The 15,202-nt window shown below is 35.8% G+C and overlaps 1 protein-coding gene across 11 annotated transcripts in view; it reads left to right on the top strand.

The window, feature by feature from the left end:
- The window catches only part of Pphln1 (periphilin 1), a 103,002-nt gene that overhangs the window by 10,391 nt on the left and 77,409 nt on the right, over positions 1 to 15,202 (top strand). For all 11 annotated transcript variants that reach the window (XM_026401411.2, XM_026401414.2, XM_026401408.2 and 8 more), the window contains one exon: positions 8,427 to 8,518. In XM_026401411.2, coding sequence (XP_026257196.1) covers positions 8,447 to 8,518 — 72 coding nt within the window. In that variant the 5' untranslated portion in view covers positions 8,427 to 8,446. The remainder of the gene's footprint in view (positions 1 to 8,426; positions 8,519 to 15,202) is intronic.

The following is a 15,202-nucleotide window of genomic DNA, read 5'->3' as shown; positions in this document are numbered from 1 at the left end:
TGCCTCAGCATCCTGAGCCACTGGGATTACAGCATGTGCCCCTTGTCTGGCTTTTGTGCTAACTTTTCTAGGGGCTTAATCAGTGAACAATAGAGATTCATATAGCTCATGTTTCTAGTAGTACGGAATCAATAATGTGCATTAAATGTAAATTATATAGTAGCCTAGATGATTAGTACTATGAAAAAGCAAGATTGGGGGATCTGGTTGTTAAGTGATATTAAAAGGACATTAAGAAGTGTCATTATAGTAAATTAACTCTGCAGGTAACTGGAGAACATTCTAATCTTGTCAGTGCAAAAAGTACATCTAAAGTATGAGGTTAAATGAAACTTTGCTATTCACTAACTGTAGTTGGCTGTCAAAATAGCTGCTGGGTGAAAATAAAAAATGAAGGGAATGAATTTGGGAAGGAAGGAAAATTGTGCTGAGTATGTTTAATAATGGAAGTTTCCTAGATCAAAATGCAGTTATTTTATTTCCTAAATTGCTACTATAGCTGGTTTGAATAACATGAAAAACCAGTATTATCACCTTAACTTTGGATCCAAATGCGTTTTTTTTTTTCTTTGAGGTACTGGGAATTGAACCCAGGATCGCTTTACCACTGAGCTATATCCCCACCCCCACCCCAAGCCTTTTTAAATTTTGAGACAGTCTTCTTAAGTTGTCTTAAGAAGTTGTTTAAGCTGACCTTGAATTTGCTGAGACTGGCCTTGAACTTGGAATTGTCTTGCCTCAGTCTCCTCAGTTGGTGGGATTATAGGCATGCACCTCTCTGGCTCAAAGTGTGAGTGGCTTGACACAAGGATAATGCCCTGATTTTGTTTTCTGAATTTCCTGGCTGCTTTTACTTGGAATGGCAGTCCTCCCTTCCTCAGCCCTCTGTTGAAGTTAACTCAGTGGACACTTCTAGGAGATGCTTATTTTCTTTCTGGAATTAAAACCCATGATGGTATATTAAACTTACCTTCTTTATTAATTATAGCATGAGAGGGATTTTTTGTTTGTTTGTTTGTTTTTTAGAATTTGGAACCAGTTAATGCACACTTCTAAATGAAGTCTTCATTTTCCACATTGGATTCTAATTCTGTTCTCTAATTGTAATGTTGAGAGTCCTTCCATTTTCTGTTGTATTCAGTTTACATAACCTGTTGAACTAGAGAATTTTACTGGAATACTTTTGAGACTCCATTAATGTGAGGAGACTTAGTGAATTGATGACACAGTAAGTAGCAGAATCACTCACTGGGAATCAGAATACCTTTATATAAATTTAGCTAACAGGTTGTGGGATGGATCTCCTTTGTAAATCTGGATAATATACTGCTAATCAGAAAGTTGTACCAAACTTCCGTTTGAATGTAAGGTAATGTTAGCATATTTTCTCCCTTAATTATTCTAATAATTTTCTCCCCTAATTGCATTATCATCTCCTCCTCTGTTTTGTTTTCTGCTACCTTCATTTAAGATCCACCTTCAGGTCCATCTTACAGCTCAATGTTTTTTCTTTTCTACGTAATCAAACTGTCTTTCTAGTTTAAAAAACAGTACAGAATTGCTTATGGAATCTTTCTTATTTATATTCCTGCCTTACTCAATTATAGATTTCTTAAGGATGAGAGAAATTTAATGTTTTGTCATGGGGCCTTACCAGAGCAGTTTGATTTTAAATTTTTTTGTGTTAGTGGATGCGATTTATCTTGCCAAAATCAAGCCCTGTTTAATTTGACAGTTATTATGCATTCTATTTTTATATTCTTTATTTTGGAGATATATATATATATATGAAATTACTATATATATAGTAATTTGATTAAAGATAAAACATTCCAGTACTGCTCATTTGTAAAAGCATAGGTAGTTATGGTAAATAATATGTTTAAAAACTAAATACTTGCAGATTCTCTGAAGATGTTAATTGTTAATTTAGTATTATAGTGTACTCACCGGAAGATAGAAGTTTTCAAAAATGAAATAATTGATTACAGGAGATTACTTTATAGCCTACCCCTCACCCCAGTGATCGGGATTGGATTGAACTCAGGACCTCATATGTGACAGGCGAGTGTTACCACTGAAGTAGTATTTTGTTTAGTTGCACAAGTTGAACTGAATATGGGATTCTCTTCTCTCAGCCTCTGAGTAGCTGAGATTACAGGCATGCACTGGCATTATACTGTGACTTCTATATTTTAGCACTGTATTTATAGAAAGTTTAGCAGTTTAACTATTGTATTGATAAATAAGCTTCCTTTCATTAAATTATTCACTATATGTATAAAAATTGAAATTTTAAGAAAAAGCTTTTAAAAGTGAACTTATTAAGATGAAGAGAATTTATTTATTAAACGCTTCAACTTGCAACTGATTTTTGTAGCTCTTCATGAGGTGCTTACATACTCTTGGGGTGTCCTTGGGTGTGGAGTCAGATAAAGTTGTTACAGGATTAACTGTAGGAGTTGATACTGTAGTAGCACTAGTGTGATGTCTGTTTGATGGATGCTACTTGTTTCTTGTAGAAATTAAGAATACTATACAGGTTGATGCCTTGCAGAATTGATAACTAGATGTAGGAAATGCAGCAAACTTTATTGTGTGATTAGGATTTTGATGCCAGGTAAATTCGTGTTTTTGGTTTTCTTAAAAAATCTTTATTGTTGTTTAATTTTGTGAGTTTTTTGTATACTCTGGATATTAGGGCTCTATCTGAAGTGTGAGGAGTAAAAATTTGTTCCCAGGATGTAGGCTCCCTATTTACCTCTCTTATTGTTTCTTTTGCTGAGAAAAAACTTTTTAGTTTAAGTAAGTCCCATTTGTTGATTCTTGTTATTAACTCTTGTGCTATGGGTGTCCTATTAAGGAATCTGGAGCCCGACCCCACAATATGTAGATCGGAGCCAACTTTTTCTTCTATCAGATGCAGAGTCTCTGATTTGATATCAAGCTCCTTGATCCATTTTGAGTTAACTTTTGTGCATGGCGAGAGAAGGGGATTCAGTTTCATTTTGTTGCATATGGATTTCCAGTTTTCCCAGCACCATTTGTTGAAGATGCTATCCTTCCTCCATTGCATGCTTTTAGCCTCTTTATCAAGTATAAGATAGTTATAAGATAGTTGTAACTTTGTGGATTAGTCTCTGTGTCCTCTATTCTGTACCATTGGTCCACCTGCCTGTTTTGGTACCAGTACCATGCTGTTTTTGTTACTATTACTATAGTTTGAAATCTGGTATCGCTATGCCTCCTGATTCACACTTCCTGCTTAGAGTTGCTTTTGCTATTCTGGGTCTTTTATTTTTCCATATGAATTTCATGATTGCTTTATCTGTTTCTACAAGAAATGCCATTGGGATTTTGATTGGCATTGCATTAAACCTATAGAGAACTTTTGGTAATATCATCATTTTGATAATGTTAGTTCTGCCAATCAACAAATGGGCCAAGGACCTGAACAGACACTTCTCAGAGGAGGACATAACAATCAATCAACAAGTATATGAAAAAATGCTCACCATCTCTAGCAGTCAGAGAAATGCAAATCAAAACCACCCTAAGATACCATCTCACTCCAGTAAGATTGGCAGCCATTATGAAGTCAAACAACAACAACAAGTGCTGGCGAGGATGTGGGGAAAAGGGTACTCTTGTACATTGCTGGTGGGACTGCAAATTGGTGCGGCCAATTTGGAAAGCAGTATGGAGATTCCTGGGAAAGCTGGGAATGGAACCACCATTTGACCCAGCTATTGCCCTTCTTGGCCTATTCCCTGAAGACCTTAAAAGAGCGTACTACAGGGATACTGCCACAATGATGTTCATAGCAGCACAATTCACAATAGCTAGACTGTGGAACCAACCTAGATGCCCTTCAATAGATGAATGGATAAAAAAAAAATGTGGCATTTATACACAATGGAGTATTACTCTGCACTAAAAAATGACAAAATCATGTAATTTGCAGGGAAATGGATGGCACTAGAGCAGATTATGCTAAGTGAAGCTAGCCAATCCCTAAAAAACAAATGCCAAATGTCATCTTTGATATAAGGAGAGCAACTAAGAACAGAATAGGGGGAAGAGCATGAGAAGAAGATCACCATTAAACAGGGTCGAGAGGTGGGAGGGAAAGAGAGAGAGAAGGGAAATTACATGGTAAAGGAAGGAGACCCTCATTGTTATACAAAATTACATATAAGAGGAAGTGAGGGGAAAGGGGAAAAAAACGAGAGAGAGAAATGAGTTACAGTAGATGGGGTAGAGAGAGAAGATGGGAGGAGAGGGGAGGGAAGGGGAGGGGGGATAGTAGAGGATAGGAAAGGCAGTAGAATACAACAGACACTAGTATGGCAGTATGTAAAAAAGTGGATGTGGAACCGATGTGAATCTGCAATATGTATACGGGGTAAAAATGGGAGTTCATAATCTGCTTGAATCAAATGTATGAAATATGATTAGTCAAGAGCTTTGTAATGTTTTGAACAACTAATAATAATAAAAAAATCTTTATTGTGGTAAAATATATATCAAATTTACTATTTTAACTATTTAAAAAATTTTTACTTGTCAATGAACTTTTTAAAGATTTATTTTATATGTGGTGCTGAGAAACAAACCTAGAGCTTTACATATGCTAGGCAAGTACTCTACCACAGAGCTATAATCCCAGCCCTTAACTATTGTTTAAAAATGCAATTCAGTTTCATTCGGACTGATGGAACCATTGCCAGCATCTCCAGAGCTTTTTTATCTTCCCAAACTGAAATCTCATACCCATTAAACAATAACGCCTCTTCTGATGAATTGATGTTTATTTAGATTTTCACTTCAATTTGTTGAGGGATCTGGATTTTAGCTTCTTGATGTGTTTCTTCATGTTTAATTCTTCTACAAATGATGATTTATATTCTGAACAGCTTTTTTTTTTTAAAGAGAGAGAGAGGTAGAGAGAGAGAATTTTAATATTTATTTTTTAATTATTGGCAGACACAACATCTTTGTTGGTATGTGGTGCTGAGGATCGAACCCGGCCTGCACGCATGCCAGGCAAGCGCGATACCGCTTGAGCCACATCCCCAGCCCCTGAACAGTTCTTTTTGAACTCCTGCATGATTGTATTTTTGTATTTTTGTTTGTTGCTTTATTCCAATTGCTAGTTGTTTTTTTTTTTTTTAAAGCCTAGAGCACCAGGCCCAACCCTGTTTAGCTTCTGAGATAGAGGAAATAGGACATGTTCAGGGTAGGATGGCTGTAGACGTACTTTTTTTCTCTACTTTTTCTTTTAGCTTCCATAAATTGTGGATTGATTCTTTAAGTAATTAAAATATTTGAGGTTATGGCAGTAATAGTCTGTTATCTTTCAAACTGCCAGGCAGAAAATTATAACTTGATCAGAAGAAATCTATATATATGATCTTCCACAGTCAGGTAAAGTGAGTCACTTCACAAAATCTCTGCTGCATCTAGGAGCCTAACTGTTGCCCCACTACTGGGGATTGAACCCAGGGGCATTCTACCACTGAGCTATATATCCTGGGCCTTTTTTATTTTGAGACAAAGTCTTAACAGAATTGCCCAGGCTCTTCTTGAATCCTCCTTCCTTAGACTACAAAATTACTGGGATGATAGCCTAGAGTGACAGTGCCCTGGGGGCTAGCAGGGAGCCTAATCTTTGTGATAGAACACCTTCTTTTTCCTTTCATGATAGAGCTTTAGGCTTGATTAGATTTATACTAGCCTTTTTTTTTTTAATGCAGATTTATACTGCCCCCTGCGGCCTTTTTTTTTTTTTTTTTTTTTAATGTTTGGCCTCAAACTGCTGAGCTCAAGTGAGCCTCCTGAGTAGCTGGGACTGCAGTTGCATGCTACTTTCTCAATTTAGGTTTTTTGTTTTTTTATTTTTGTTTTTAAGATAAGAATATTTCACAGATTTACAGTTTTCTTGATGGCCCCACATCCTATTTTTTTCTTTTAATTGTAGTTTGCTTACATACCCCTTACAGTTTTGAGGGGAAGTCATTAGAAAGTTCCCCATCAAGCTTTTACATAGTGAATTTATTAGCACATCCTTTGGTGATTTAATGATCATGACCATGACTTTTAGACTACTTTTGAAGCTGAGACCATTTTCTGCCAAATATAAAACTAGGGATTTTCATACAGAGGAAGTCAGTCTCTTCATCATCATTATCTTCTTATTTTCTTTAACTACATGAGGTATTCTCTTTAATTTTTAAAAATTTTTTAGTTGGACACAATACCTTTATTTTATTTTTTTATGTGGTACTGAGGATCGGACCTAGGGCCTCTCAAGTGCTAGGGGAGCACTCTACCACTGCACCACCATCTCAGCCCCTACATGAGACATTTTCAAGCTAATTTTTTTGGGTAGTGGGGTGGGATACCGGGGATTGAACTCAGGGGTGTTATGGCGAAATCGCAATAAATCACTGAGTCTGTCTGAAAGCAGGAGATGGAACATTTATTCACCATCTGGTGGTCCAGATTCACCAGCTGGAAGGCCAAGGGACAGGCTGTAAGTCTATACCCTTTGACCCCCTTCAAGGGTTAGAGCACACCTTTGTATTTCAAAACCACATAAATCACAAGTGGCTGTTGCTCTGATTCAAAACCATAAACAAACACTATGAGATCTAAAATCATAAGCAGAAAGGGTAGTGGGTCAAACGATCCTAGTTGAATACAAGTTAAAGAATAATTACTAATGTCTAGACAATCAATTTCTGTCAGGGTACATTGTCCAAGAAAAATGGGAACCAAAAAGAACAATTTTACTTTGTATAAGAATTGCCATTTTGTGGGGCTGGGGTTTTGGCTCAGCCGTAGAGCGCTTGCCTAGCATGTGGTGATGCCCTGGGTTCGATTTTATTTTTAAAAATAAATAAATAAATAAATAAAATAAAGCTACTGTGTCCAACTACAACTAAAAAAATTTAAAAAAAAATTGCCATTTTGTGTTGCCAAACATGCTATGCCAAGCAACTGTTGATGGGTACTGAGGTGGGGTGTTCCCATGGGAGAAACATTTCTTACATAACATGGAGTCTCAGGGTACAATGGAGTCTGGTCATTGCCCCTATAGCCTGGCCCATAACAGGGGCACTCAAGCATGAGCCACATTCCCCAGCCCTATTTTATATTTTATTTAGAGACAGAGTCTCCCTGAGTTTCTTAGCATCTCACTTTTGATGAGGCTGGCTTTGAACTCCTGATCTTCCTGCCCCAGCCTCCTGAGTGGCTGGGATTACAGGTGTGCGCCACAGCTCCCAGCAAAGTCAGTTTTCTTAATATAAAAATGATCTTATATATCTAGTGTAATCTTTTCAGATATAAGGGTAAGGCTAAAAATATTTGTCTGGTCTGTTATAGAAAAGATTTGCTAATCTCTAATCTTCTGTATTGCTGTTTCATATAAGTGACCCGTTTTCCTGTACCCTATTTGTTTACCTAGGCTTTTGCCTTTTTGCAGTTTCTATTTGTTCTCTGCATTAAAATAAATTTACAACATTAAAAAAACTCAAGAGGGTCTGTGTCAGAGATTATTGTGGTTTGTGTCAATATTTGTTGAGTGTGTTTTTACAGGATTGTTCATTTAACACTTTTTTCCCAGTTAAAGATTCTTCACTGACCATCTCTAGGGAGGAGATACAAACCTGCAGAATGTAGAAAAGCAGAAAACTAATATTATAGAAACTACTTGTCAGTAAATAAGGAGTGGCTTTGCTGATTTGCCTTTTCTTTTATTTATTTATTTTTTTAAAAAACTTTTTTAAAAAAATATTTATTTATTTATTTTTAGTTTTTCAGCGGACACAACATCTTTGTTTGTATGTGGTGCTGAGGATCGAACCCAGGCTGCACGCATGCCAGGCGAGCGCGCTACCACTTGAGCCACATCCCCAGCCCTTTTTAAAAAACTTTTTAAAATTTTAGTTGTACATGGACACAGTGCCTTTATTTTATTTTATTTATGAGTGCTGACGATTGAACCCAGTACCCCACGCATGCGAGGTAAGCACTGTACCACTGAGCCACAACCCTAGCTCTGCCCCTTTTTTTAAAAAAATTATTTATTTAACTGAATTTTTCTATTTTTTTTGCTAGCTGAGAATGAAGTATTTGTGGTCTGTGGCTCTTCATATAATTGGTGTCTTTGAAGCTTTAAATAACCTTGAAAATAAAAGGAAAGTGATTTTTTGTCTTTGTTTTTTAGAAAATCTCAAAATTGTTTAGGAGAAACATTGCTTTAATCACTTTTTCCCTTTTTGTAACTCATATATTTTTTCCCTTAGGATGTCTGGAAAATATTTGTGTTGGAATGTAATAATTTACCACTACTTTATTTTCTCTGATACTTCCTAGTAACATAAAAACCATATTTTGTTTTTGTTTTTGTTTTTGGTTAGTGGCTCACAGAAGAGATGAAATGTGGTCTGAGGGACGATATGACTATGAAAGACTTCCAAGAGAACGAGTACCTCCTCGGAGTCACCCCAATGTAAGTTACTCTTACATATAGAATAATTCAGAACCTAGTGTCTTAATCTGATACATCAAAGCTTGACCTGTTAACAGTATCTTCAGGTGCCAAAAATTTACCAGTCTGGATTGAAAAATATCTTCGAAAAGTCTGAAAATAAGTTGAAACATTTTATTTATGTCAAAAAATGTTATATTTGTTTAAATTTCTAAAATAAAGTGTTTATATCAGATTAGTGAAGAATATTTGAGTTATGAGTGTCAAACTATCTGTTCACCAAGAAATATTTGAGTACTTACTATTGGCTGTCTTTTATTTGTCTCTGTTCTTAAAAATGTGAATTGAATGTATGAAATTTAGAGTAGGCTTTCATTTTAGAAGAGGTTAGCTTTTATCTTTGAATAGTAACCTGTTAATGCCCCTTTTTTGGAATCCTGCAGTAGTGTCTGCTTGTGGTTGGTAAGGCACCACCCTAGCCAGTGAGTCAGAGTGTCTGGGGAAGCGGGTGGGGGGACAGGTAGGTTGCTTCTTGTTTTCTGTCTTGCTTGTCTCAGTTGCTCTAGGCCTTTTCTCAAGGAGCTTGCTATTTTGCTTATTGTTTCCAGCACTATACCTAATAGGAGCTCAATATTTATTAAGTGAATGTACATACTCTTTCTGTAGAGTCCTCTGGGGAGGCCTAGGTGGGTTTGGGAAAGGTCAAGAAATTGTAAATTTGAACTTTTGTGTAGCCCCATTCTAAGCACCAGGGAATTGGGCTTGTGGTAATGATATGTGGGCATATTGTAGATTCATTAAACATCATAAAAAAGGTTTGTTTATATGTTAGCTGTTTTCTCTTTATAGTAGATTATTTAATCTGACAACTATTAGTTGGACAGTGTCATCTTCAGGGTTGTTTTGGCCTGGATTACAACTCAGGTTAGGATTGATACAAAGTAATTTAAGATGGAAAGAATAAAGAGGCCTATCATATTTCAGGATGATGGATAGACTTAATTATTACCATATGTCATTTCTTTCCAGGTTGACATATAGACCTTGTTTCTAATCTTAAAAAAAAAAAAAAAAAATGTTGTTTTTTTTTTTTTAAACTTGGTACAGTTATTTTGTAGTTTACCTGGTTGGATAAGGATATGATATAGGTGATTGTATAAGTAACACAGGGATGGGAAATGGGATACCTTTTTTTTTTTTTAATTAATTGCTTTTTAAGCCTCCTCTCCCTGCCAAGCATATATTTCATTATATATTTTAAATGCAGTATTTCAGAGCTTCATAAAATAATTTTCTGTGTGGGTATGCCACCAACTGGGTACCATCTGCAGGACTGTGTTCTTTTATTACCTGAGTAATCCAGATAATAAAAGAAGAGGGAAAGCAGGTTGTTGTATTGATTTAAGACTGCACGATGAATAATGAACCCGTACGATGATACTGAAGGATCTGGCACAGAATTATTGAGGTAATATATTCTGTAATGTGGGCTAATAATTAGTGAAGGTAGTAAGGCTAAAACAAGAACAGTAGATTTAAAAAGTGAGTGAATGAGGGACAAGAAGGGCTTAGCAAGGTTAAAGGCCACAGAGCAGCAGAAAGATAGTAGTTGGTATTATAGAGCATTGAGTTTCCAAGATGATAAACTTCAGGGTGGGGATCAGTGTGTTGATGGGATTAGAAGGTTGGTATAAGGTATTGGAGTTGAGGTTCAAGAAAGTTTTGAGGATAGAGTTTGGCTTAGTGATTGTATTAGAGGCTCTCAGTTTTAGCTGCACATTAAATATTACCTAGAGAACTCTTTTCTCTCTCTCTCTCTCTCTCTCTCTCTCTCTCTCTCTCTCTCTTGTACCATACCCAGAGCCTAGCAATGCTCTCCCATTGAGCCACATTCTCAGCCCCTTACAGAGCTCTGATACCATGCATAGGCCCCATTGCAGATAATTAAATCATCTCCATAGGTGGAATCTGGACATCATTGTTGTTTAAAAGTTCACCGTATGAGCCTTACACCCAGATTTAAGAAATACAGATGTAGGGCTGGAGTTGTGGCTCAGTGGTAGAGTTCTTGCCTAGCATGTTCGAGGCCCTGGGTTCGATCCTCAGTACCACATAAAAATAAATAAAGATATTGTGTCCAACTTAAAAAAAAAAGATATATATATATATATATATCTTCTTTATATAAAGGCCGCAGAGCAGTAGAAAGATAGTAGTTAGTATTATAGAGTATATATATATATATATTTATATATTTTATTATATATTTTATATATATATATATATATATATATATATATATATATAAAACAAAAAAGAAAAAGAAATACAGATGTAGATCTGGGTGTGGTGGTGCATGCCTGTAATCCCAGTGGCTCAGGAGGCTGAGGCTGGAGAATTGCAAGTTTGAGACTAGCCTCAGCGATTTAGCAAGGCTCTAAGCAACTTAGTAAGACCCTTTTTCAAAACAAAAAAACAAAAAGGGCTGGGGATGTAGCTCAGTGGTAAAGTGCATGAGGGTTCAATCCCTAATACTAAACAAAACAAAACAAAACCCCCCAAATAAAGCAACAACAAAAAGAAATACAGATGTAGATGAAGATTGAAAACACTGATGATGGCAGGAATTGAGGTAAAGATGATCGAAATCCCTCATCCAAACAAAATCAGACATTTTCATTTAATACTATCTGTGTGTGTGTAAATATGAAACAGGTTTTTTTTCCCCCGGCACAATAGTTTCAACAGTAGAAAGCAGGTAGGGAGATGGTGTTTATATACAATTGCTTTTAGGATCAGATCAGGTATATTCAACTGTGTTTTCCTTATCTGGCTGCTTGGTTCTTTCTGGACAAGGAGGAGCCTAGGTTGCTTTTTTCTTTTCCAGATCACAGAACCTGTCCAGACTTTGTATAGGTTCTTCTCTCTCCTTTTTTTCTCTTTTAGTTCCAGTTGATTGGTGTTTGTGTTCTTCCAGTCACCTCCTAGTTTATTAACCTTTCTATATTCCCATATCCCATCTGCCCAGGATGCAGGTATACTTTTCTTATGATGAACTTGGCCTTATCTTGGTTAGTAATTTAAACCTTCTTCTTCCTCTCAATACCTTATGCCTTATGAGGGCTTTTAGAAATTATCTGTTTGTTTTCTGTGTTTACATTTTAGTTCAATAAAGCATCAGTTCTTATTCTCTTTTTCTTTTGTTAGTGGCCTGGTAAAGTTTATAGATCTCTTCTCAGAATAATGTTTTTAAATCTAGAAAATAGAAAGGCATATATTAAAGGAAACTACTTACATTTGAATGTAAGGATTAAACCATGAAAAACCTAATTTTGTGTTACAGTATTAGTTAGTAGGTTTTTTAGCTTCCCATTACTATAACAAACACCTGACATAATCAACTTCGTTTACACTTTGGGAGTTTTTAGTCCAAGATGGATTGGTCCTTTGGTGAGGTAGCATATCATGACAGGCTTTGGGTGTGGCAGAGCAAAACCATTCACTTCAAGACCAGGGAGGAAAAAAATAAAACAAAACCAGGAAGGGACTAGGGTCCCACTATCCTTTTCTAGAACATGACTCTAGTGACCTAAAAGACTTCCCAATAAGACTTACCTCCTAAAGGCTCCACCATCTCCCATTTATCTCTCTCAGGGGAGCAAACCTTTACCATGTAGACCTTTGGGAGACACTTAAGGCCCAAACTATAGTTGTAGGTCATTAAATATCAAGAGCTACCTTTGGGGGCTTCATTACTATAATTTCAAAATAGAGTATAAATCAGACTTTGAATATCTGTAACAACAAACTATAACATGAAAATATTTTATGTCTTTTGGGGACAAATTCACCAGATAAGCTATAGTTGTTGGGTTGTTTGGTTCATATATTTAGATTGAAATTTAAATGGACTTGCTGAATCCCTGGCTTAAAGTGTTTGACACCAGAAATAAAATATAAATAAAATTATGATTTCTGGCTTTGTTTTCATAATATGTTATTTAAGTTTTCAAATCTTTGCTTACAGGACAGAGACCATCTAATATTATTTAAAAACCCATATTGAGGGCTGGAGACATAGTTCTGTGGTAGAGTGCTTACCTAGCCTGTGCAGAGTATAAAGAACAAATGAAAAAAAAAAAACCCTCATACTGCTTGGGAGTGGTGGTTTAGGCCTGTAATCCCAGAAATTTGGGAGGCTGAGGCAGGAGGATTACAAATTTGAGGCCAGCCTTGGCAACTTAGTGAGACTTTGTCTAAAAATAAATAGATTAGATAGACAGCTGGGATGTAGCTCGAGAAGTCCATTGCCCCTGGGCTTATACCCCTGGTAACAAACAAACAAATATGAAACAAAACAAAACAACTACCATATTGACATGTAAGAATATTCATAAGCAGCATTATTCATAACAGCTTCAAACTGTCAACAGTGCAGATGTCCAACAGTAGGTGGATTAAATTATACAGCACTGGGAATAAATGGGCTATTGCTAGAGACCAAAACACAGATGAACCTTTCAGACATAATATTGAACAAAAGAAGCTAGACACAAAAGTATATCCTGTGTGTTTCCTTTTATATGAAATTGTCAAACAGGCAAAAGTAGCTAGAAAAATGGTTATTTGGGGAGGAAGAGGTACCAAGAGAGCACAGGATGGATTTTGCTGTGCTGGAAGTGTTCAGTGTCCTGATCTGGGTGGTAATTATACAGTAATTTTATCTTGGGAAAATTCATGCAACAGTACATCTATTATTTGCATACTTCTTGTAAGAATGTCATATCTCAATAAGTTTAAAGTTTTGGAAAGGCAGCATATATTTTTCTAAGTATAAAGTTTTAGCTAATTCTTTAAAAAGTGAGCACCCACTATCATTAGTTCTTGGGATGAGGGAATGTGATGCTCTAATTTTATTTTCTATTTGAATTCCTAGCAAAAAGCAACTTTACTGTATTCTTTATCTTTTTCATGCTACACCCTTTGCCCTATTTGTTTCTGGTTCTTAAACACTGAAAAATGTATTTGATGTACTATTGGATATGACATAAAGTATGCAACGAAAGGGTGACTGCTGAGAAGGTACCTCCTACCATAGTATGACTTAATTAATAAAAGCAGCTGCTGTGTGAACTTCTGGCTTTGATAAACCAGGAAAGGCAGTTGGATATTCATGAATTGTTGTGCTGATACTGAGTTATATTTAGCATTGGGAATCTTATCCTCAGCATACAATTTGGCAAATGTATGAATTATTATTTTTGTATTGCATTCTTTTAAATTCCTGTATATAAATGTGGATAATATGTTACTTTTGTAAGTTACTTTTATATATATATTTTATAGTCTTAAGTAGGTGCATAGAAGACTAAAGTCCAAAGATGTACACTACAAAGAATCTGGGATATAAGCATGTCCATTCCACTATAGGAAGGAAATGAATTATCATAGAATATCTACATATAACTTCTAGATACCTATAAGATCTTTATTTTTAAAAGTGTACTTTCTGGTATTGGGGGTGTAGGTCAGTGTGGGTGAGGCCCTGAGTTTGATCCCCCCAAAACAAAACAAACAAAAAAACTAAAACCCAGAAACAAAAACAAAACAAAACCCAAACAAAAATGCTTTGTGTGGTTTAACATAGAATTTCTGTAAGGTTAGTTATCTAATTTCTTTTTTTTTTTTATTGTTGGTCGTTCAAAACATTACATAGTTCTTAATACATCATATTTCACAATTTGATTCAAGTGGGTTATGAACTCCCAATTATACCCCATATACAGATTGCTGAATCACATCAGTTACCCTTCCATTGATTGACAAATTGCCTTTCTAGTGTCTGATGTATTCTGCTGTCTGTCCTATTCTCTACTATCCCCCCTCCCCTCCCCTCCCCTCCCCTTTTCTCTCTCTACCCCTTCTACTGTAAATCATTTCTTCGATTTGTATTATCTTGTCTTACCCCTCCTTTCCTCTTATATGTCCTTATGTATAACCCTGAGGATCGCCTTCCATTTCCATGCGATTTCCCTTCTCACTCCCTTTCCCTCCCACCTCTCATCCCTGTTTAATGTACATCTTCTTCTCAAGCTCTTCGTCCCTAATTTCTTAGCCTTTATCAGGTTTTGTGACAGAACATCTTTTAGGTATCTACAGACTTCAGTTGTGGGAGTCTGTCTTGTTAGCCTAGTGGGGAACAGACAGGTAATATGGAAATTCTGATGAGGCTGCAACATAAAGTGTTGATTTTCTGTTGGATTACTTGAAAATGGAGAGAAATTCCAGTTTCAGAATTTTTGGAGAATATAAAGTTTGAAAATCAGGTTCAGAGCATTAGTAGCTTATATTTTGGACATAGTACTATAACTAGGCTGAAGCAGTCTGATCTTTTTCTACCTGCCTTATTTTTACTTTATTCTTATTTTACATTAGTATAGTAAGTAGATTTCTCGGATTTTTAACAGCAGTGGTGAGAGTAGTAAAACTCAGTAAGGATGTCAAGACCAGCAATATTTTTTTGTCACATTCATATTAGTTTTGAGTTACATAATTAGGTTTTATAATCAAGTAGTTATTCTGTTTATTCTTGGGACCAAAAGTATTTCAGATGACATTTGTTTTTTCAAATTTTAAAATATTTACATGTAAATAATGTCTTTTTTTTCTTAAAACTGTTTATTGCGTAGTTTTTTATTTGTATAT

Source organism: Urocitellus parryii, chromosome 5 (genome assembly GCF_045843805.1).
Source record: "Urocitellus parryii isolate mUroPar1 chromosome 5, mUroPar1.hap1, whole genome shotgun sequence".
Classification (NCBI taxonomy): domain Eukaryota; kingdom Metazoa; phylum Chordata; class Mammalia; order Rodentia; family Sciuridae; genus Urocitellus; species Urocitellus parryii.
This window is presented reverse-complemented; position numbering and strand designations above follow the sequence as displayed.